Source organism: Coenobita brevimanus, chromosome 97 (genome assembly GCF_032717465.1).
Source record: "Coenobita brevimanus isolate Jiangsu-jjx chromosome 97, ASM3271746v2, whole genome shotgun sequence".
NCBI lineage: Eukaryota > Metazoa > Arthropoda > Malacostraca > Decapoda > Coenobitidae > Coenobita > Coenobita brevimanus.
Window position 1 is genome coordinate 45,821,018 of NC_137050.1, and position 24,222 is coordinate 45,845,239.

A 24,222-nucleotide genomic window follows, 5' to 3' on the forward strand; every position below is an offset into this window, starting at 1 on the left:
GGAAAAGCTGAGGATTTGCAAAGAATAAAGCTAACTACTGACTTATAGAAGAGTAAGTCTAAGGAAAAGGTCATAGGGTAAGGTCAGCTTAAATATAACCCACTTTGGATTAAACTTTATGGATTTATTGATGATAATGTAAGAATTAACATATTCAGTTTTGACAAGAACCAATTTGTGAGGCAGGTCAGATCCTTAGGTCACAAGGCAAACTCAGCTCAGTTTTGATGTGATTAAAACAAGATTGGTGGAAGGGTTAAGGGTCAGGAAAGGACGAAGAAATTGAATTTTGAGATAAACCATTCAAATGTCAAGGTCACATGTAAACGCAAAGTCTGACTCCGACTGTCTGTGTGTGAGGAAAATAAAAGTTAAGAACCCATTTGCATTAATTCTGGTGGTTGAGGATACCCTTTAGCATTTCTGCAGTTTTTTTTTTTTTTTTTTTTTTTTTTTTTAGACAATTGGTCAAAGGACAAGATTACGTGGAAAAGTCGATTTAAACCATTTTTACCCCAAGTACACTTAACTTCGTAAAAGGTTCAGGTAAACAAGAATACAGAAATTCGAATTTGAGAACAATGAGTAACAAATGAAGTTTACAGAGGAAACTCAACGGCCATTGTCAATGAGCAGCGTCATCTCAGTTTTGATCTTCTTTGAACCAAAGTAGGTAGAAGAGTTAATGATACGGGTACAGTGAAGTAGTTTGATTTCATTATAATCTACGTACAATCAGCTCTGAGGTTTTTCATTTTCTTGGTTTGGACAGTTGGATTTAGTACAGTGACAAGCCAAGAGCAGAAATTCACTCAACTGGATCTTGCCGTTTACATTCCCGTGCATCTTTTGATACTTTATGAGCAATGTTTGTGTGTGTGTGTGTGTGTGTGTGTGTGTGTGTGTGTGTGTGTGTGTCTGACTGTGGCTATAGGCTTCACAGCCTGCTCCCAAGGCCCAGTAGTCCTTCTACACTCAATACACCTCTACATGCCACCACTTCGGCGCTGACTCCCACCGTCCATATTGAATACATGCTAGGGCTGTCTCATACAGGACTGGTATATTGGTATTAGTGGGGGTATATTTACGACATGTCGGCGGGTCTTCGGGTAGATCAGTAAAGTCTGCTTTAACCCCTACACCGCGGGCTTGTTTACCAATGACTTGCGTGTCCCGCGGGGATAATTGGGCTCCGACAGACTCTCAAAAAATATTTGCCAAAAATCAGTTATTAGTCCTAGAATAATAAAATTACATATGCTTATGGCACATACCTTCAGCTTTCTCCTGGAATGATTGTTGAGCCTTCGTCGGTTACCGTAGGACTTATGGAGACCTCTGAAGTAGGGTAACGAAGTCTCCACTTTACACTTCCCGACAACCCGTAATATGATTACCACAGCCAGATACAAACACTATAAACACTATTCTACAATTTTCAAGTAGTTTGGGATCCATACTCAAAAAAAAAAAATACTGTGAAAGCAATGGAAATTACAAGCGCATCTGATCGTCGCACTGGCACTAGTTCGCTCTTGGTACTCTGTCATTTATTATTCATAAAACCCCTCACACTTTATATTTCTATTACTATATAACACTTATATATATCTACAGTCTTTATCCATAAGTTTCCTTCAGTAGTATTAGTTTATTGTCACTGTAGGGATTCAATTTCTTTCAGTAAAATACGTAGCATTCACTTTCTCGTCCTGTATACTAGCATTGAGAGTGAATGTCACTTTCATCTTCACTCTCATAACTCATAGCATTCAGACATGATAGAGTGAAACTTTCACTTTCATTACTCCTAGGGTATATACTCGTATTCTTATAATACTACTCATTTACATTTCTATTTACGTTCTCTATTTTATTTACGTTATTTACATTTCTATTTTAATTACACTGTGTTATGCACTGTCACTTGAAGTAACTTATAAAACTATTTTCCATTGTTCACGTATATTTACATTCATTACTTTCACTTGCTGTTTACACATTATTTACAATTCCACTTGCACTGTTTTACTCAATAGAAAGATCGTAGTCACTCTTTTATCAATTGTCAGCCCTTTACCTCTTTCCACACGAGGTTTAGTAGGGGGTAAGGGTCACAGGGCCCTTTGCATGGGGTTGAAAAAGTCCTTGAAGTCAGCAAGAAGAAACATACGTACCCTCACTTCGGAAGATGAGAGTAAACTGATAACGGAGGGCCGGGGTAGAGGCCTATTTAGGGAATATTCAGAGCTACCAATGTTAGCTCTTGAAACAGCTATGTCTAGCACTGAAATGATTGGCAGGAAATCTAGACAATACATTATAAATTAAGTAGTTCCAGGTGAATGTAAATATCACTTAGGCTTCTCCCTTCCCTCCTTACATGTATATTTATTACGAAAATAGATTATACGGCATAGTTCAAGGGGAAAAAAACAGTGAAAATTAGCGAACGAGTGAACGTGAGGTGTTGTCATGTGATAATTAGCCAATTCCAGGTGTATGGCACTCTCACTTACCTTATTTCTTTCTTGTATATATTATTTGGTATAAGAATAGGGCATAGGGCTTATTTCATTGGATGAAATCAGTGAAAAATTCCAGGGAAGATATACTTCGCGTAGCACGGCCGGGCAGGCGAGAGGATAGGGTAATGGAGGGGGGGTAGGGAGGGGAGTCAAGAACGGGGAGAAATGGCTAAATTGTCAACAATGGATGGGAGTACAGATGAGATTAGGAGTGCTGACTAGTGTTGGACATTGGCAGTACTGATAGATGATACAAGCCACACTTGGAAGCCCGGGTGAATTCAAAATAACACAGAATCACAAAAGCGACGCCCTGCGGTATGATCCCTTGCTCCCAAGCGTCACGAAAGTGACGCCCCGCGGTTAAGGGGTTAATGAAATTCAAATCCTTAAACTGTTCCCTGCCCCAGCGGGGATTTGAACCTAGCTCCGCATATACATATATATACTCCCCCAGTATCCCTGCTTGTCGTAAAAGGCGACTGAAAGGGTTGGCGGAGGGTTAGTGCCCCTCCCCGGAAAACAACTAATTAAAAAAACAAACAATAAGCCTCGGACAAGGACTGACCGAACGATGTCGACCAAGGACCGGACAAAGTACATGGTTATCGGAACGTGGAATGTAAGGGGAGCGAATGATGAGGTGAAAGAGAGAGAGATTGTCCAGGTGCTTGAGGGTGCGAAAGTGGAAGTATGTGGAATAACTGAAACAAAATGGAGAGGAGAAAATGTGAGAGAATGGGAGTATGGATGGGGTATATGTGCAGGAGTAGGTGAGAATGAGAGGGCAAAGGAAGGAGTATGTATAGTTGTGAGTAAAAGATGGAAGAGGAGCATAAGACAGTATGGATCAGTTCGGTCAAGGATTGTGTGGGTAAAGTCGAAAGTTGGAATACAAATGTGGGCGATTGTGTGTGTGTATGCGCCAACACAAGATCGTGCTAGAAGAGTGAGAGAAGAGTTCTGGACAAATGTAGAAGTGTGCATGGAAAAGTTTGGAAGGAATGAGAGAGTGTTTTTGATTGGTGATATGAATGGTAAAGTTGGGAATGTGAAGGTGGATGGAATAGTTGGTGAGTGGGGTGTGCCTGCTGAGATAGATGAGAATGGGAGTGCGTTAGTGGACATTTGTGCGGGGAGGGGGTTGGTGATAGCCAATACCCTCTTCAGGCATAAAATGATCCACAGGTATACATGGCAAGTGATGAGAAGGGTGGGTGGTGAACTGAATGAACGGAAGGCAATGATTGATTATGTGTGTGTGGATGAAAGGATGCGAAGACGTGTAATGGATGCAAGAGCTTATAGAGCTTGAGGGAATGGACTTTCTGACCACTATTTGGTGGTGGCCAGAATTAGAATTCAAGTAAGATGGAGGAATAGAAGAAGGGAAAGACGAGAGGAAGGAGTAGTTGCAAGGAGAGTGGAAAGGTTACAAGAGGATGAGAAAATGGCAGAGTATAAGAGAGAAGTGGAGGAACGAATGGGCAAATATGAACTGGAGCAGATGGGAGACGTGGAAGGTGTGTGTAGGATATTTACAGAAGAAATATGTGCAGCATGTGAGGTGGTGTGTGGAAGGAAGAGAAGACAGAGGAGGGTGCAAGGAACAGCGTGGTTAACTGAAGAGGTGAGACAGGCTGTGGCACAAAAGAAGAAAGCATACAATGAATGGATGAGAAATAGGGGCGTGGAAGAAGTGAGAGGCGGAAGAGAGAGTTATATGCAGAAAGGAAGAGAGAGGTGAAAAGATTAGTAAGAGAGAGTAAGAAGAGAGTGGATGAGGAATTTGGAAGGAATTTGAGTGTAAAGTGGAGAGACTGTAAGAAAATGTTCTGGAAAGAGGTGAAAAGAGTAAGACAGGGTGGAAGTGAAGTTAGCAGGGGAGTGAAAGATAAAAATGGTAGATTACTAGTGGAGAAGGGAGAAAAAGTGAGCAGATGGAGAGAACACTTTAAGGAATTGTTGAACATAGAGGATGGATGTAATGCGAGTATAAGTGGCTGGGGAATGGCTGGGAGAGGGAGGGAGGTGAGAAGACAGGAAGAAATCAGTAGGATAGAAGTTGTGGAAGCAATGGAAAAAGTTAAATCGGGGAAAACCCCAGGAATTGATGGAGTGTGTGGTGAAATGCTGAAGCATGGGGGAGAGATAGTAGTAGAATGGATGTGGAAGATGCGCAGATTGGCCTGGGAGGATGGTAGAGTCCCGGAGGATTGGAAGTCAGGTATAATTATTCCCTTGTACAAGGGAAAAGAGGAAAAAGAAGAGTGTGGTAATCATAGGGGCATTTGTCTTCTTAGTATAATAGGAAAAGTGTATGGTAGGATACTTATTGACAGAGTTAGAGAAAGAACAGAGAAATTAGTTGGAGAAGAACAGGGAGGCTTTAGGAAGGGAAGAGGTTGTGTAGATCAGATATTCATTCTTAGATCTTTAGTGGAAAAGTTTCTAGAGAAGGGAAAGAAGTTGTATGCAGCTTTCATGGATTTGGAGAAAGCATATGACAGGGTGGATAGACAAGGATTGTGGAAAGTGTTAAGAATATATGGAGTAGATGGGATGTTGTTGAATGCTTTGAAGAGTAAGTGCGATGGTGCGAAGGCTGCAGTGCGTGTGGATGGTGAACTAAGTGAATTTTTCTCTTTGAAAGTTGGGCTGAAACAGGGATGTGTCATGTCTCCATGGTTGTTCAGTCTGTACATGGATGGGGTAATAAAAGAGGTACAAGGTAGGGTAGTGGATGTTGGAGTGGCCCTGGTGAGAGAGGATAGTGTTTGGAAACTCCCTGTACTGTTGTTTGCAGATGATACTGTGTTCTTCAGTGAGGACGAAGGGGAGCTGCAAGGCTTGGTGGATGAGTTTGGGAGAGTGTGTAAGAAACGGAATCTAAAGGTGAATGTAGGGAAGAGTAAAGTGATGGTCTTTGAGAGAGGTGAAGTCAGTGAATGTAGAGCGAGGTTGGATGGTGAGGAATTGGAAAATGTGAGTACGTTTAAGTACTTGGGTAGTGTGATGAGTAAGGATGGAGGTTTGGAGGGTGAAGTGCTTGAAAGGGTGCAGCAGGGAAGAAAGGTTGCTGGTTCTTTGAAAGCAGTGATAAGAAACAGGGAAGTGAGCATGGAAGTGAAAAAGTTACTACATGACAGTATTGTGATACCAACTCTAACGTACGGAAGTGAAGCTTGGACGTTGTTGGAAGGACACAAGTCAAGAGTGAGAGCAGTGGAAATGAGTTATTTAAGAGGAGCCTGTGGAGTCACATGGAGAGACAGGCTGACGAATGAGGATATAAAGGAGCGTTGTGGTGTTGATGTGGATGTGATAGGAAGCTTTATGAGGAACACACTGAGGTGGTTTGGCCATGTGGAGAGGATGGAGGGTCAAAGACTGACGAAGAGAGTGTATGTGAGTGAGGTGGAGGGGGGAAGAGGGAGGGGAAGGCCGACGATGAGATGGAGGGATGGGGTGGAGAGGTATATGAGAGAGGGGGATGTGAGTTGGGAGCAGGGCAGTGAAATGGCAGGGGACAGGGCGACTTGGAGGCGATTTGTTTGTGGCCACCCCAAACGGGATTGAGGCGTCTGGCAATCGATAGATAGATAGATAGGTTATATTGGATATTAAAAACTACATACTCTCTAGAAATATGATTCTTAGTCATTAAAGAACTAAATAAACAATTTTAATAAGTATTGACTCTCCACTCCAAAGGGCAAACTGCTGATTTTCCTCCAGACTGTTATAAAAGAGTAGTCAATAATTTGCCTTAACGTTCACTGTTCCGCAGCACTCACCTGGGAACAGTTGACCTCATCGCTGTAGTCGCCACAGTCGTTGTCACCGTCACCCCTGTATGACTCCCTGACGCATCGGTTGTTGTCACATTTGACAGGGTTGGCAAAAAAAAACAAACACTTTTTTTGAAAAGCCCAACCCACCTTTTTTTTTTTTTTTTTTTTTTTTTTTTTTTTCATAAAATACCCCCAAAACCCGGGCAAAAGCGGGTTATTTCAAAGTTTACCACAAATTAAAAAAATAATGTTTCCGCAATACATAATTATGAATAGCCCAATAAAATCTTATTTTTCACAGTTATCTGAATGAGGGAAATGAACACAATCATGTTTTGACCTATTTGGCTGTTATCCATGGGTTGCCTGCTACAGAGCAGGCATGCACCAAATCAGCAACAGCCTTCCTCTGTGTAAAATAAATGATCATGCCAAATTTGAACCAAATCTGTCAAGAATTGTGGCCTCCAGCTTGTTTACACACACACACACACACACACACACACACACACACACACACACACACACAGGGTCGACTGCATAATACGACCACATTACATGTGGACGTATAAAAACTGAATCTGCTGAGAAGGAAAGCAATGTAAAAATATTCTTAAGATGAAGAAAACTTTGACCTGATTTTCTGAAATTCCAGTAAGGAATAATGTTGTTATTTTTCAGGAAATATTATTTCATGTTGGTAAGTCATTTAGAAGTGGTGTCATTTTTATTTTATCATTGAGGCAAAGAATTGCATTTTTCTATCTATCTATCTATATACCTAGGCTGCTTCCCCCAAGGAAAGGGAGGTAGCCGAGACAGGACGACTCACTCTCCATTTACTCATCCATTCAAACACATTTATTCGCATCTTAGCCCCAAAGGGGAGAACGGACAGATCCTCACCGCATCACACCGCACAAGGGTCAACTGCGCAATGCAAGCAGTGACATCCACAGCAGGGCCCGACAGCAGAACTGGTTTACCCCTGCCACATCATAACAGACCCATCCCCTTACCCGCACCTGACCTGACTAGCTGATCAGACCAAATGCGGGAGAATATCCCCTCAGGGCTGCGTCATCACTTATTCATTCACAATTTCTCTCCATTTATTTCTGTCACGCACAGCCACTCTTCCTTGCTCAACAGACATCCCTCTCGCATCCAGCGCTCTCTTCACACTGTCCATCCATCCTATTCGTGGTCTTCCTCTCAGTCTTACACCTCTCACATCAGATCTAGTTATCTTTTTCACCAATCGCTCATTATCCATTCTCTCCATATGCCCAAACCATTGCAACACCCTCTGCTCAACTCTACCAGCCATCTCCCGAACAACTCCAGTTCTCCTTCGCACTTCATCATTTCGCACTCGATCCATACGCGTCACTCCACACATACTCCTCAGACATCTCATCTCCATTACATTCAAACTTTTCCTCTCTGCTACACCCATATTCCATGTTTCAGCCCCATATAACGCAGTCGGTACCACAACACCCTCATTTTTACTTGGAAAAAAACAGTTCTTTTGGGGGAGGCGGTGGCTGAATCGGTAGAGAGGCGGCCTGCAGTCCTAACGTACCCAGGATCGAATCCCGACTGGGGCAGGGAACAGTTTAAGGATTTGAATGTCCTAAAAGCAGACTTTCCTGATCTATCAGATGACCCGCCGACATGTCGTAAAAATACTCCCGCTAATACCAGTACACCAGTCCTGTATGAGACAGCCCTAGCATGTATTCAATATGGATGATGGGTGTTAGCGCTGAAGTGGTGACATGTGGAGGTGTAGGAGGTCTAGTGGGCCTTGGGATAGGTCACTGCCCCCGAGAAATAGGCCCTGAAGCCTTTGCCCAGAGTCGGACACGAAAAAAAAAAAATTATCGGCTGGGTAACATGACAAGAACCATAATTTACTGTGACAAAACTATTATCATTTCAAATGAAAAGGATATTGGTCATAGAAGCTAATAGAATAATAGAAGTATTATGAACAGTTTTGAAAAAATCAAAGAACAACATTCATATATGCAAAGAGCATGTTTTACTTATGTTGGTGATGAGAAAGGTAATGTTTTTTTTTTTTTTCTAATCACTAAGATTATGCTTCCAAGATATATTATAAATACTTGGCGATGTTGTGTTTTTTAACCAGTGAAAGGGAATATGATTAAGTAGCTATTTTTTACTTCTGATATTGTGTGCAAAAAATGTAACCATTTAATCAAAGAAAACTGAATTTATTATTAAATAATTGTAAAAAAAAAAAAAAACAGTAAAGTGGGTAAAATAGTGGGTTTTTTCAAGTGGGTTTTATTGAAAAAAACCCGGGTGGGTAAAACTGGGTTACCTGGTTTGGTGCCAACCCTGACATTTGAACTGGTCATCGTCACACTCTTTCTGCGGATGGTAACACGGTAACACCTAACTACATGCAAGCCAATCCTCTGACCAATAGTTCATACCGTATCTTTGAACTACCCTGCATGCATTTCTAAGGAGCACCAATTGCACATCTCTTTTCATATTAAATACATATCTCTTTTTAATCATGTCATGAAATGAGCAACTATAAACTAATCACCCTGAAACAAGCTATTATTGAGTAAACTTAGTATTAGGAATAATTTTATAAAACTTACTGTACTGATAAAAAAAAATCTAGTCCGTAGTTTTAATCTATTTATCTCCAGCCAGATGCCGTAACCCCGTAAGGGGTGGCCATTTGTCTTTGAGTCAATTGTTTTACGGGAAGGCACATTAACTCTCCGTCTACCCACTTACTGACACGTAGGGAACACGTATGGATAGGTTTTATGATTACCAGCCAGCGTTTTATATGGCTTCCTTTCTTACAGGAGACCATTGGGCTTGTCACAAAAATAAAGAGAGATGAGTAATAAAAAGTGACAGTAAAGATGGAAGAAATAGGGAGAGATGAGGGCCTTAGTGATAAAATAGTAAAAATGCGGTAAAAAAAAAAAAAAATGCGTACGCGAAGTTCAGTGGTAAAAAATGAAATTTCGATGTATGGATAAAATTACTATTTGTAAGATAAGAGAATGAAATAGGGTGTCAGAAACAGGAGTTAGAGATAAAATGATGGGTACTTCTCAAATTTCATGGGATATGAGTTCTGGTTTTCCATTCCACCTGATAGATGACAGACTGTTTACGTCCATATTGTCTGACTCCTTCTTTCTGAAATCGTACGTCTGACACACAGAAGACGACAAAATTTTTCACTGTCTTTGATTTAAAATTTCTGATTTTTTAAAGTTATATTATTTGTTCTGTTTCAGTGTCAGTAATTATATATACCTGAGGAGAGAGTGAGTAAGGGAAGTCTTCGTCTTCTCTGATGTTCTCTCGTCCATGCGACTTCCGTCATGAACACCATTATATATCATTCACGTTAGTATGTCACAACGGGAGGATTGTAATACATAACGAGTATTCTAATCGAGGTATTGTATTGCAGCTGCTGTGTGATAGGATAAGGTCCTATGACAAGGAGGCACAGGACACCATTGCCCTAATATACTGTCTTTCGAGTTGGAACAGTGTTTCTTTATGAAGCTTAGTATCTGCCACTGTCAGTGCCCTGAGGGTGTTGAATGGCTAAGCACTGCCTCTTGATGTTTTGTATGTGGTCTAGGAAGGCGAGTCCAATTCCATATGTCGCTTAAAAAATATTGGTGAGGATGTGTGTGGCATTTTACTTGTAAAAAAAATATGTTCAGGTAAACTGTCTTAAATATGTATATTTTTATTAAACACTCTGGGTTCATTACTAACAATTACAGTTCCAATTAAGTTGTAACCAAATAAAAGATCTTTTATACCTATCGGCAAAGTAAAAAGTGTAAATACATCATGAAACGTTATGTAAATGTAAAATTCCAGCATGTAGGTCAGTTCACAATGAAAATGCCACTACATCATTTTTTATGCCAAGATTTTTATCATTGTACTGTAATTGTGGTACGGTACGGAGAATAGTTTTATTTTTATTTTTTTATTATGCTTCTTGTTGACTCATACCTGAGTGCAGTTTCTTTCATCACTGTTGTCACCACAGTCGTTGTCACCATCACATTTCCAGTTGATGTTGATGCACCTGCCATCTGCCTCACACTGGAACTCACTGTCGCTACAACCTTGTTTCTGCGGGGGTCATAGGAAGGGTCAGCCTGGATATACTCTTACCTATTTACCAGTATACGCAAATATAGTTTAAAGTGTCAGTGTAGGTGTTTGTTTATGGTAGAAGAATGACTGCTGACGTGAGCGAGGGCGTGGCCGTCAACTGGGGGATATAGATCAGAGTAATGCTTTAAGCAGATTCTCGGAACTGTTGATAATCTTCTGTCTCCTATTACGATAAAGTCAAATATATTATCAGCTTGTGATTGCTTTCACCTGTTCCACCATTATTATTCTTATTATTCTTATTCTTATTATTAGTAAAATTTTAATAATATTAAAAACAACAATTATCATAGTAATAGTAGTAGTAATAATAATAATAATAATAATAATAATAATAATAATAATTATTATTATTATTATTATAATGATGATAACTACAGGCTCACCCAAGGGGGAAATGATACCAGCCGCGAGCCAATACATATCTAGCGCGGCTCGGAATATGCCCTTGACCTTGACCTACTTTAACCAGTTTCGACCTCGTAGGAGATTTTCATCCCTACTACACAGGGTACACACCTGTAATATTTATTTCGGTAACAGCAAAACCTGAAAAATTGACAAGTACAAAACAAAGAGTAACACATGAGCCAGCACCTCTCTGACTCTAAACCTGCATGTGACCTCCCAGTAATTATCGGATTACCTGACCTCACCTCACTACGGGCCCCCCCCCCTTAGAAAATTCCTGGGTGCGCCCCTGTACACACCTGTAATATTTTGTGATGATATCTAGAGCGGTTGCGACGTTATCGTCTCAACAGACTCACACACAAACAGACAGAGAAACTGAAAACAAAATTCGTAGATTTGCATCCCTACTACTCGTACTCACCTGTGAAGTTTTGTGGTATCATCTTGAGCGTTTCCAAAGTTAGCAAAGTTATTGTGGTAACAGAGAGACAGTCCTTGACCTACTTTCACCAATTTCGAACTCGTGATCCCTTTTTTTTCCCCTGCAACACACCTCTAAAATTTTATTATGATATTCTGAGCGGTTGCGATTATTATGCTAACACACACACACACACACACACACACACACACACACACACACACACACACACACACACAAACCGAAAACAACAACAGATTCGCCTCGCGACTTGTAATAATAAAAACAACAACAACGAGTAATAATAATAATAATTAGTAGTAGTAGTAGTAGTAGTAGTAATACATGTAGTTTATAACTAGAGAGCGAAGTCGGTGAGTTAAATTTACTGTTGGTGTATTGGCGAGAAGTTAAAACGTACAGCCATGCCAAACTTGACACAACAGTTATACTTTCCAGAGGTTAATAACTTTTTCCTTAGTAAAGCCACAGCAGTGATTGTCTTTTCTAAATGCAATAACGATCAACTCAGCTTTGTACTGCATGATTCACAAAACTATTATCATACTATAACGCTGTGCAACTTGCAGTAATAAAGAACGCGGATTCAGCTCCGTTAAAACAATGTAAAATCACATTATATCTGAAGAATTATCCACGCGCTATTCGTTTTTACATATGTTAGCCATTCTAAAGTTCGTTTTTGTCAGCACAATGACGACGCACTTGCATATAGGTCTATCTATTGCCAGACGCCTTAATCCCGTAAGGGGTGGCCACAAACAAATCGCCTCCATGTCGCCCTGTCCCCCGCCATTTCACTGCCCAGCTCCCAGGTCACACCTCCCTCTCTCGTATACTTCACTCCATCCCTCCATCTCATCCTTGGCCTCCCCTTCCCTCTACCCCCCTCCACCTCTCTCACATACACTCTCTTCGTCAGTCTCTCACTCTCCATCCTTTCCACATGGTCAAACCACTTCACTGTGTTTCTTCTAACGCTTCCTGTCACACCCACATCCATATCACAACGGTCCTTCACTATTTCATTTGTCAGTCTGTCCCTCAATGTGACTCCACATGCTCACTGCTGTCAATCTTGACTTCTGTCTCTCCAACATGGTCCAAGCTTTACATCCATACGTTAGAGTTGATACCAGAATACTGTCATGCGGTAGGTTTTTCACTTCCCTGCTCACTTCCCTGTTTCTTATTGCTCTCAAGGAATTAGCAACCTTTCCTCCCTGTTGCACCCTTTCAAACACATCACCCTGTAAACTTCCAACCTTACTCATCACAATGCCCAAGTACTTAAACACACTCACATTTTCCATTTCCTCCTCATCCAACCTCACTGTACATTCACTGACTTTACTTCTCTGGAAGACCTTTACCCTTCCCCACATTCGTCTTTAGATTCAGTTTCTTACACACACTCCCAATCTCATCCACCAAGCCTTGCAGGTTTCAGTTTCCCGATATCCGTTTTCTCTTATAAGTGGACTTATAGTTTGTCTTGAAACGAAAATAAAAAGAACGAATGCAGACAAATCCAAGAATCTTTGTGGTTAGATGTCAAAAGTTTTGAGGAAATTAACAATTTTAGAAACTCGCTTGCGTTGATGCTGGGGAAACGCGCTTCATACTGTGAGTGGAAGTAGTAGTAGTAATAGTAGTATTTGTTGTTGTTGTGTTGTTGTTGTTGTTGTTGTTGTTGTTGTTGCCTGGTAAAATTATTAGCTGTGTTGGTGTTTCCGGTGTTCGTGCCGTTGGACGAGGATTGCGGGGGAGGGGTAGTTGTCGGCCTTTTTCTCTGGTGGGAATGGACTAAGCTACTGTGTTAAAGAGCTGAACCAACCTGTGGATGTAACGGTATAAAATGTTGTTTGCATTGTAATAACTACTTTTTTTTTTTTTTTTTAAATAAAAGAAATGGATATCAAGAGTTATAGCATATTCTTGGTAACCACAAGTCTGCCAACAGACTATCCTATGTAAGCTGGTTTGAACCATTCCAGCAATGCCTCAGACGGTAAATTGCATTACTGAGCCTACTGAGCCTGAAAATACAATATCCACATGGATGGACTTTATGTACTGTTTTAACCAACAGTATTAGCAGTAGTAGTAGCATTAGTAGTAGATGTAGCAGTGGTGCGTTCTTGTGTGTGTGTGTGTGTGTGTGTGTGTGTGTGTGTGTGTGAAGAACTTAGCAAAGAAAAATGTTATTAAATTATTCCCAGACTTAGTGGAAGGGTTGAGGTACGAGCTGTTAGTAAACAATTTTTTTCTTTGTTAGCACTATTTACAAGCATGATTGGAAGGATAAGTTGAACCCTGAACTAGCATAATCAAGTTTCATAACTTTTATCCAACTTTTACTAATCTTCAAGACAAGTTGAGGGTACTCCAAGAATGAAGACTTTTATTAATAATATTTACTTGCAAGGTCAAGGTTAAAGGGCAGGGGTGTTCATTTCCCGACTCGTGTGTGTGTGTGTGTGTGTGTGTGTGTGTGTGTGTGTGTGTGTGTGTGTGTGTGTGTGTGTGTGTGTGTGCGTGTGTAGAAAACTCTTTTTTTTTTTCCTGATTAAAAAAAAAAAAAAGATGGCCAGATTTCAGCTAGCCATGAGATTGATCAGCTGATAATGAAATAAAGGTCATAGGTCAAGGTTACGGACCTAAGTCAAAGGCTTCTCAAACACTGTCAACCTAAACAGATTTTATCCAATTTACACAAAGGTTGGGGGATGAGTTTTGGGTATGGAAAGTATGAGGGGTTTATATTTTGATAACAGTCAAATGTCAAGGTCTTATTACAAGGTATAAAATCATCGCCCTTGTCTTTTTGTGGAAAAAAAAAAATAGTTTCATACACGAAATCTTGTAAAGAAAATCATAAACGTATTTAGCCTAACCACCCTGCAAATGTTTCGAAAGAGCACAATTTGCATTTTTCACTTTTCTTTAATCATTTGCCTGATCCATGATGACCTGGAGACAATATAACTAAAATAATTTTCATTTTTTTATCGTCATGAAATGAACAACGAGGAGCAAATCAGATGAAGCAGGCAATTATTGTGTAACTTCTGTATTACAGCAAATTGTTATCAAATCTGCCATACAGATAGCCTTAGCAAGCTCTAATTACTAGTGCTAATACACATTAAAAATGTGAACAAAATATAATAACACGAATTTCTGTGGTAAAAAATTTAGTTTTCATAAAATAGGACAAGAGGTGTCAAGACCAGTAGATAGAGATATAAATCCAGATACGTCTCAAATTTTGTGGGTTTTGTGTTCTACATATCCAGTCCACTGGTTCAAATAGAATGTTTTCTATAATCTCTGACCGCTTGTTTCTGAAATCATTCGCCAGAGATACAGCAGAGTTTAGAATTTCTCATTATCTTTGATTTTTTTTTTTTTTTCAAATAAAGATGATCTTCGTTTAATTTACTCGTCAGCTATTATACTTGAAAGTATTGTGAGCAAGGGAGGGAGCCATCTTCTTTGACCTTCTCTCGCCAATGTAGTTTGCATCATGAGAGCCATTATTTATCATTCGCCTTAACATGTTAGGAGAGGAGGATTGTAATGCATTATTTTCATCGCGGTATTTCCCTAAGCACGAAATGAGTTATTTGGTTATTTTTTCGTTGCATGTGTTAGAGTGGAGGTGGGTTTTGTTGAAAAGAGACTATTAATGTTTGGTGTTGTCATTAAAGAAGTGCCTCTTTCTGTTGACATGTTCTGTCGTCTGTTCTGTGTTACAACATGTTGCTGCGTAGAAGTATGTGCCTGTCATATCAAGATTTTCTCTTACAGAAAGGACTGTACAATCAGTGTGTAAGTGAACTGTGAAAGTGGCAAAAAACAGCCGGGGATAATGTGTAGGCAGTTGCTCTGTCCTGTCTGCAATGTATTGGAGTTGGTGTTAGATAGCATCAGGGCCCATGGCGAGGAGGCACAGGGCATCACTGCTCTAGTATACTGCCTGTCGAGGGGGAAGAGTGTTTCTTTATGATGCCCAGCATCTACTTTTATAAGTGCCTTGAGGGAGTGGAATCTGGTTGAACACTGCCTTCTCATGTCTTGTTTGTGGTCCCAGAAGATGAATCTAGTGTCATATGTCACTCCAAAGATCTTGATGAGGATGAGTGTGGCACATACTTTTAGGAAAACTATGCTTCAGGAAAAGTACTTTAAATATTTATATTTTTAAACATACTGGGTTCCATACCAACAAGTAGGCTAATCGTCCAATTAAGAAGCAAGCAAAGAAAAAATCTTTCATTGGTTTTGGCAAAATATCATATTTAATAAGTGGGGGCCTTCACCATCCACTCATTTGATGTAGTGCTGCTCTTGGGTGTCTGCCCTTTCCTCCAACCCTCTTTCCATCCATTCTCTTCTATCTTTCTTGGCTTCATTCTTTCCTCTTTCTTCTGCCTGCAGGTGCCTTTACACTCTCTCTTTTGTCTTTCTTTCCTTCATTCTTTCCTCTTCCTTCTGCCTGTGGGTGACTCTACACTGAGTGACAAGCCAAATGGTTTCCTGTACACCAGGAAACCATTTACTACGCTGGGTGGTAACCATATAACCAAATTTTGGCGCCTGGTGTTTAGTGGGTAATAACGGTGCACCAATCGGATTGAGCCGGTGAAGGTTTATATCCAAGGGGTGGTTGGGATTTATTGCTCACGTGATGCCACTCAGGGAGAAATGAGGCTGGTCACTCTCATCTTAAATGCCAGGACCAACTTCCCTAGCCCCGGGCTCCTACGCTCCTCATGGGGCAACGTAGGATTAGATGATGGATGGATGGATAATATTTGAACTTTTTTTTTTTTTTTTTTTTTTCAAGAAAAATATGCTTAGGTAAAATCTCAAATATTTATATATCTTTAAACACTCTGGGTTCATTACTAACAAGTAACGGTCCAATTAGGTTATAAGCAAAAATATATCTCTCGGAGGTCTCGGCAAAATAGTGTTAATTCCTCATGAAACGTTACGTAAATATAAATTTCGAGGTTGTAGGTCAGTTCACAATGAAAATGCCACTACATAATTTTGTATGCTAAGGTTATTGTGATTATATTGTAACTGTAGTAATGTAGGGTGAACATTTTTTTTTTTTTTTAACGCTTCTTGTGGACTCATACCTGAGTGCAGTTTCTTTCATCACTGTTGTCACCACAGTCGTTGTCACCATCACATTTCCAGTTGATATTGATGCACCTGCCATCTGCCTCACACTGGAACTCACTGTCGCTGCAACCTTGTTTCTGCAGAGGTCATAGGAAGGGTCAGCCTGGATATACTCTTATCTGTTTACCAATATAAGCAAGTACAGTTTCCAGTGTCACTGTGGGTGTTTGTTTATGGTAGAAGAATGACTGCTGACGTGAGCTTGGGCATGGCCATCATTTGGGGGTGACAGATCAGAGTAATATTTTAAACAGATTTTCAAAAATGTGGGTAATCATCTGCCTCCTGTTCAAATGAAGTCAAATATATCATCAGCTTATGATTGCTTTCACCTGTTCCAACTTAATTAATAATAATAATAATTATATTATTATTATTATTATTATTATTATTATTATTATTCATTCTCATCTTAAATGCCAGGACCAATCTGCCCAGCCACGGGCTTCTACGCTCCAAAGAGGGCAACATAGGATTGGATGGTGGATAGGTGGATTATTATTATTATTATTATTATTATTATTATTATTGTTATTTTTGTTATTATTATTATTATTATTATTATTATTATTATTACTGATGTTGTTCTTGTTCTTCTTATTATTATTATTAATTATTATTATTATTATTATTATTATTATTATTATTATTACTATTATTATCATCATTTATCTACCTATCTATTGCCAGACGCCTCAATCCCGTATTGGGTGGCCAAAAACAAATTGCCTCCATGTCGTCCAGTCCCCCGCCATTTCATTACCCTGCTCCCAGTTTACACCCCCCCTTTCTCATATACCTCTCCACTCCATCCCTCCATCTCATCCTCCCTCTCCTCTCCCTGCATCTCACTCACACTCTTCTCGTCAGTCTCTCTTTCTATCCTCTCCACATGGCCAAACAACCTCAGTATGTTTCTTCTCACGCTTCCTATCACATCCACATCCACACCATAACGCTCCTTCACATCCTCATTTGTCAGTCTGTCTCTACATGTGATTCCACAGGCTCCTCTCAAATAACTAATTTCCATTGATCTCACTCTAGACTTTTGTCCCTTCAACAAGGTCCAAGCTTCACTCGCATCCGTTAGAGTTGGTATCACAATACTGTCATGTAGTAGCTTTTTCACTTCCATGCTCAATATCCTGTTTCTTATCACTGCTTTCAAGGAATTAGCAACCTTTCTTCCTTGTTGTACCCTTTCAAGCACTTCACCACTAAACTTCCATCCTTACTCATCACACTACCCAAGTACTTAAACGCACTCACGTTTTCCATTTCCTCCTCATCCACCCACGCTGTACATTCACTGACTTCACTTCTCTCGAAGACCATAACTTTAATCTTCCCTACATTCACTTTTAGATTCCGTTTCTTACACACACTCCCAAACTCATCTACCGAGCCTTGCAGATTTTGGTTTCCCGATATCCGTTTTCTCTTATAAGTGGGGGTATAGTATGTGTCTCCAAAAGAGAATAAAAAGCACGAATGCACACAAATATAAAAATCTTGTATCAAGGGTAACTTTTGTGGTTAGTTGTCGAAAGTTTTGAGGAAATTAACAATTTTAGGAGTTTGCTTGCATTTATGCGGGGGAAACGTGCTTCATACTGTGAGTGTTAGTAGTAGTAGTAGTAGTTGTTGTTGTTGTTGTAGTAGTAGTATTTGTTGTTGATGTTGTTGTTGTTGTTGTTGTTGTTGCCTGGTAAAATTATTAGCTGTGTTGGTGTTTCCGGTGTTCGTGCCGTTGGACGAGGATTGCCGGGGAGGGGTAGTTGTCGGCCTTTTTCTCTGGTGGGAATGGACTAAGCTACCAACCTGTGGCTGTAACGGTATAAAATGTTGTTTGCATTGTAATAACTGAACTTTTTTTAAATAAAAGAAATGGATATCAAGAGGTATAGCATATTCCTGGTAACGACAATACTCTCCCAAGAGACTATTTTATGTAGGCTGGTTTGAACTATTCCACCAAAACCTCAGATGCTAAATTGCATTACTGAGCCTACTGATCGTCAAAATACAATATCCACATGGATGGACTTTATGTGCTGTATGAAATAACAGTATTAGCATTAGTAGTAGATTTAGTAGTGGTGCGTTCTTGTGTGTGTGTGTGTGTGTGTGTGTGTGTGTGTGTGTGTGTGTGTGTGTGTGTGTGTGTGTGTGTGTGTGTGTGTGTGTGTGTGTGTGTGTGTGTGTGTGTGTGTGTGTGTGTGTGTGTGTGTGTGTGTGTGTGTGTGTGTGTGAAGAAATTAGCTCAGAAAAATGTTATTAAATCTTACCCAAACTTAGTGGAAGGGTTGAGGTATGATCTGTCAGTAAACCTTTTTTATTTTTTTTTTTTTTTACCACTGTTTAAAAGCATGATTAGAAGGATACGTTGAACCCTGAACTAGCATAATCAAGTCTCACAATTTTTATCCAATTCAGAATAATCTTGAAGAAAAGTTGAATGTATGCCAAGAATAAAGAGACTTTTCTTATTAAGAATATTTATTTGCAAGGTCAAGGTTAAATGGCAGGGATGTTCATTTCCCGACTCGTGTGTGTGTGTATGTGTGTCTGTGTGTGTGTGTGTAATTCACCGGGTCGGTCAGGATCACCTGATGGTCGTGATCGTCAGCTTTTACCCTCCCGGAAGGGAGCTGAAAGCTCATATAGTCCGATCTAAGGGCAAGGCTGTGACCTTCACACACGCACACACCCGTCCCCTTGCTCAAGGGGGACAGTAACCACCCACTTCGTCAGTGAAACTTTTCGCAACCTGAGCGAGACGCGAACTCCCGTCTACCAGATGGCAAGCGAGAACGTTACCACTGCACCAGCGGGCGGTGTGTGTGTGTGTGTGTGTGTGTGTGTGTGTGTGTGTGTGTATGTGTGTGTGTGTGTGTGTGTGTGTGTGTGTGTGTGTGTGTGTGTGTGTGTGTGTGTGTGTGTGTGTACAAAAAACTGTTTTTTTTTTTCCTGATACAAAATAGTAAGATGGCCAAATTTCAGATAGCCATGAGATTGATCAGCTGATAATGAAATAAAGGTCATAGGTCAAGGTTACGGACCAAAGTCAAAGGCTTCTCAAACACTGGCAACCTAAACAGATTTCATCCAATTTACACAAAGGTTGGGGGATGAGTTTTGAGTATGGAAAGTATGAGGGGTTTATATTTTGATACCAGTCTAATCCCAAGGTCATATTACAAGGTTTAAATTCGTCGCCCTTGTCTTTTTGTTAAAAAAAAAAAAAAAAAGTTTCATATATTAAATCTTTTAAAGAAAAAGCATCATAAACGTATTCAGTCTAACCACTCTGCAAATGTTTTAAATAGCACCATTTGCACTTTTCACTTTACATTAATCATATGTCTGATCTCAGGTGTCCTGGAGACAATTTAACTGACATAAATTTCAATTTAGTATCGTCATGAATGAACAACGAGAACCTAATCAGCTTAGGCAGGCAATTATTGTGTAAATTCTGTATTCCAGCAAATTGTGATCAAATATGCTATATGGGTAGCCTAAAGAAATTTTAATCATTATTGATAATACACAGTCAAAAAGACGAAAAATGTACAATGACATGAAGTTCAGTGGTAAAAAATATAATTTTGATAAAATAGGACAACAGAATGAGGTGTCAGAATCAGTAGTTAGCGATATAAATGTGAATACATCTCAAATTGTATAGGTTGTGTGTTCTGCATTTCTATTCCACTAGATAAATGATAGAATGTTTTCTGTAATCTCTGACTGCTTGTTTCACTCGTCAGAGATAAAGCAGATCATAGTTTTTTATTGTCTTTGATTATTTTCTTAAGTAAATATATTATTCGTTTGATTTTCTAGTCAAATATTATACCTGAAAGTATTGTGAGCAAGGGAGAGCCATCTTCTTCTTTGATCTTCTCTCGCCCATGTAGTTTGCATCATGAGCACCATTATTTATCATTCGCCTTAACACGTCAGGAGGGGAGGCTTGAAATGCATTATTCTGATCGCGGTATTGCCCTAAGCACGAAATGAGTTTTCCGGGTATTTCCTCGTTGCACGTGTTAGAGCGTGTGGAGGTGGATTTTGTTTAAAAGTGTCTGGTAATATTTGTTTGGAGTTGGCTATATGTACCTCTTTTCGTTGACAGGTTCTGTCGTCTGTTCTGTGTTACCAAAGGTTACCGTGTAGAAATGTGTGCCTTTATCTATCTATCTATCTATTGCCAGACGCCTCAATGCCGTACGGGGTGGCCACAAACAAATCGCCTCCACGTCACCCTGTCCCCCGCCATATCAGTATTTTCTCTTACAAAAAGACTGTACAGTACATTCAATGTGTGTGTGAGCTGTGAAAGTGGCATAAGTGCAACCGGGGATAAAGTGTAGGCAATTGTTCTGTACGGTCTGTATTGGGGTTGTTGTTTGATAGGATCAGGGCCCATGGCAAGGAGACACAGGGCATCACTGCTCTAGTATACTGCCTGTCGAGGAGGAAGAGTGTTTCTTTATGATTCAAGCATCTGCCTTTATAAGTGCCTTATGGAAGTTGAATCTGGTTGAGCATAGCATTCTCATGTGTTGTTTGTGGTCGCAGAAGATGAACCCAGTGTCATATGTCACTCCAAAGATCTTGGTGAGGATGAGTGTGGCAATTACTTACAGGAAAATTATGCTTCAGGAAAGATATTTTAAATATTTATATTTTTCTTAAACATTCTGGGTTCCATACAAACAATCCTCCAATTAGGATATAAGCGAAGAAAAGATCTCTCATTGTTTTGGGCAAAATGTAATATCGAGCTCAGTCAGTTCATTCTGAAGATGCCATTACTTCATTTTTTTTATGTTTTTAATCTGTGAACAATAGGTCAAAAGTCAAGGTCTCACAGCAAGTTCATGTCAATTTTAACGTTTTATATCTGGCACACATGAAAGCTTCTGGAAGGTTTCAAAGTATGGCGAGGAAAAGAGGAAGTGTATTGAGACTATTCAAAGGTAAAGTGGTGTGTCTGTAAATGAATAAAACCACTAATCTAGTTTTCGTGTGATCTGTAGCAAATTCATTGGAGGAATTCAGGAACACCGAGGAGGTTGTGTATTATTTTTCAGGAATGTTAGGTGATATAGGTGAGATGAATACGTCAACTGAAACTGTTTCTGTCCGATATAGACCAACTTAGTTGAAAACTCCAAGGTACGGCAAGCTTAGATAAAGATATCCGACTTTGAGAACAAACAGCCAGATGTGAAGGTTAGATGTAATAATTAAAATTGATATTCGACTTTAAGAACAAACAGCCAGATGTGAAGGTCGGAGGTAATAATTAAAATCCAAGTTTACAACCGCGAGTTTTTATCTGATTTATGATAAACTTGGTGGATGGCTGAAGCGATTCAAAGATGAAGCAGTTCAATGTTTAGAGTTGTTGTTGTTGATGATCAACTCCAGTCTGTCTGGTCGAGCAGCCCCGTCAATCAAAGGCACGCAATCACAGCTGAAATGACGTCCCGTGCAATGAATCGATAGTCCCATCAGGCTGACACTGCCTCATCACAGCAAGGCTTGGCGAAGATAATTGAGGTTTGGTTCCTGGGAAGATGCAACATTTGCGTCCCTCCACCCAGTCAACAGCGGCAACATAGTTTCACTTCAACCTATGATCTGGACGTATGGTTACCACCCAGCGCTATAAATGGTTTTCTGTGGTTACAGGAAACCATTAAGCTTGGCACTCAGTGTAGAGCTATCTGATGTGGAAAGAAGAGTAATAATGTGACAGGAAGCAAAGAGAAAAGTAGGATGAGAAAAGGGAAGACACAATGATAAAGGTGAAGGAAGAAGAAGGCAAACCACATGGTCGCCACCACTTATAATACTAACTTGATGTCGATAATATCATTCCAAGATCAGTGTCACAAGACAAAGTCGAACATCAGTCTTTATACCAATTGATTGGCGTGGGTGTTGTACTTCCTGAGTGCTCCTCCATTTTCTAGCACCCGCCCTTGCGAAGTGTGAGCTTTTGTTGTGCTTTGAGTGGTGTCTGTGTATGTATATATTTATATGTCTGTCTGTGTTAGCAGTATAACTCAAACAATATATATCCAGTTTACTGAACTTCGAGGAAAGGTAAGGGGACACGCCATGAGGACACTTTTTTATTCTTTCTTTCTAGAACAATAGGTCAAAAGCCAAAGCTACAGGGCATAATCACACACCGACGTAATAAACTCAGCTTTAATACTTTTCATCCAATTTCGACAAAACTCGTGGCAAAAGTGAGTTGTATAAGAATAAATTTAAGTTTGTAGAACAACCAATCAAAGGTGAAGGTAACAGTGCAAGATCAAACACGAAGACGTGTGTATATAAAGAAAATTACCTGAACTGTGTTGATCTTGGTGGAAAGGTTGAGGTTTTGCAGTGAATAAAGCCATTGATTTTTTGAACAATAAGTATAAGGTAAAGGTCATTGGGCAATGTTAGCTTAATTTTAATCCAATTTAGATCAAACTTTGTGGATGTATTGATGATAATGCAAGAATAAACATATTCGGTTTTCAGAACTGCCAAAGCATAAGAAACTGGTCAGATCCTTAGGTCACGACGCAGTGTCAACTTAATTTTGATCTGATTCAAACAAGCTTGTTGGGAGGGTTAAGCATTAGGAATTGACAAAGACACTGAATTTTCAGAACAGTCAATCAAAAGTAAACGTCACACGGTAGTCAAAGTTCATCTTCGGATGTCTGTGTATGGGGAATTAAATATGATCTCACTTGAATCAATCTTGGTGCATGAGTTAAGTGTACTTTGTATAAAAACTGTTTCAGTTGACCGTTGATCTTTTCCTGTGAGATTCATCGGTGACTAACTGTTGCCAAATTCGATTCCCTTTCTCCTTGTTGCATTCAAAGTCCTTTTTACGAAGTTAGTTGTAATTGGGATAAAAATTGTGTAAATTGACTTGACCTTTGACCAATGGTTATAAAAACAACAGACCAGCTAATGGTGTATCCTTAGGTCTAAGGAAAAGTTCATGGTTAACATGGATAAAGAGATTCTAGTTTGTGAACAATGAGTCAAAAATGAAAGGCACAGAGGAAGGTCAATGGCTAATGTCACTTGGCAAACTGAGCTCAGTTTTGATCTATATGAATGAAAACTGGTATTAGAGGAAAAGATTAATGAAGAAAAAAGTATTTCTATTTAACTGTAAGCTACCGACAATCAAGATCACAATGGAAATTTATACAGTCGGCACCGGTATGTGTTGGTACGGTAGTCAGGAATCTTGCTCTTTCTTATTTATTTATTTTTTTCCTGGGTAGGACAGTTGGTTTTGGTGCAGTAGTATGGCAAAGGTCAGAGTTTCACTTAACTAGAACTTGTCCTCTGTATTCCCGTGAATGCTTTGATGCTTTTTGATGCTTTATGAGTAATATCTGTCAGAGTAAAGTAGGGCGTCGGGGTCTGTAAGGAAAGTGGAAACAAATGCTTTAAAAGAATTGATGATCACGCAAGTAATAGAGAATTACCGGACTACTGATCGTTCTGAACAGGGAAGACACATCATACACTGATACCTCTGGTATGAAAAAGACTCAGGGATTGTATCATGAATAAG

The 24,222-nt window shown here is 39.7% G+C and overlaps 1 protein-coding gene across 1 annotated transcript in view; it reads right to left on the bottom strand.

The window, feature by feature from the left end:
- The window catches only part of LOC145413687 (uncharacterized), a 247,632-nt gene that overhangs the window by 92,290 nt on the left and 131,120 nt on the right, over window positions 1–24,222 (bottom strand). The window contains exons 8-9 of the mRNA XM_080283342.1: window positions 16,553–16,675; window positions 10,376–10,498 (exon numbers count right to left, since the gene is read on the bottom strand). Of these exons, the coding sequence (XP_080139468.1) occupies window positions 10,376–10,498; window positions 16,553–16,675 (246 nt within the window). The remainder of the gene's footprint in view (window positions 1–10,375; window positions 10,499–16,552; window positions 16,676–24,222) is intronic.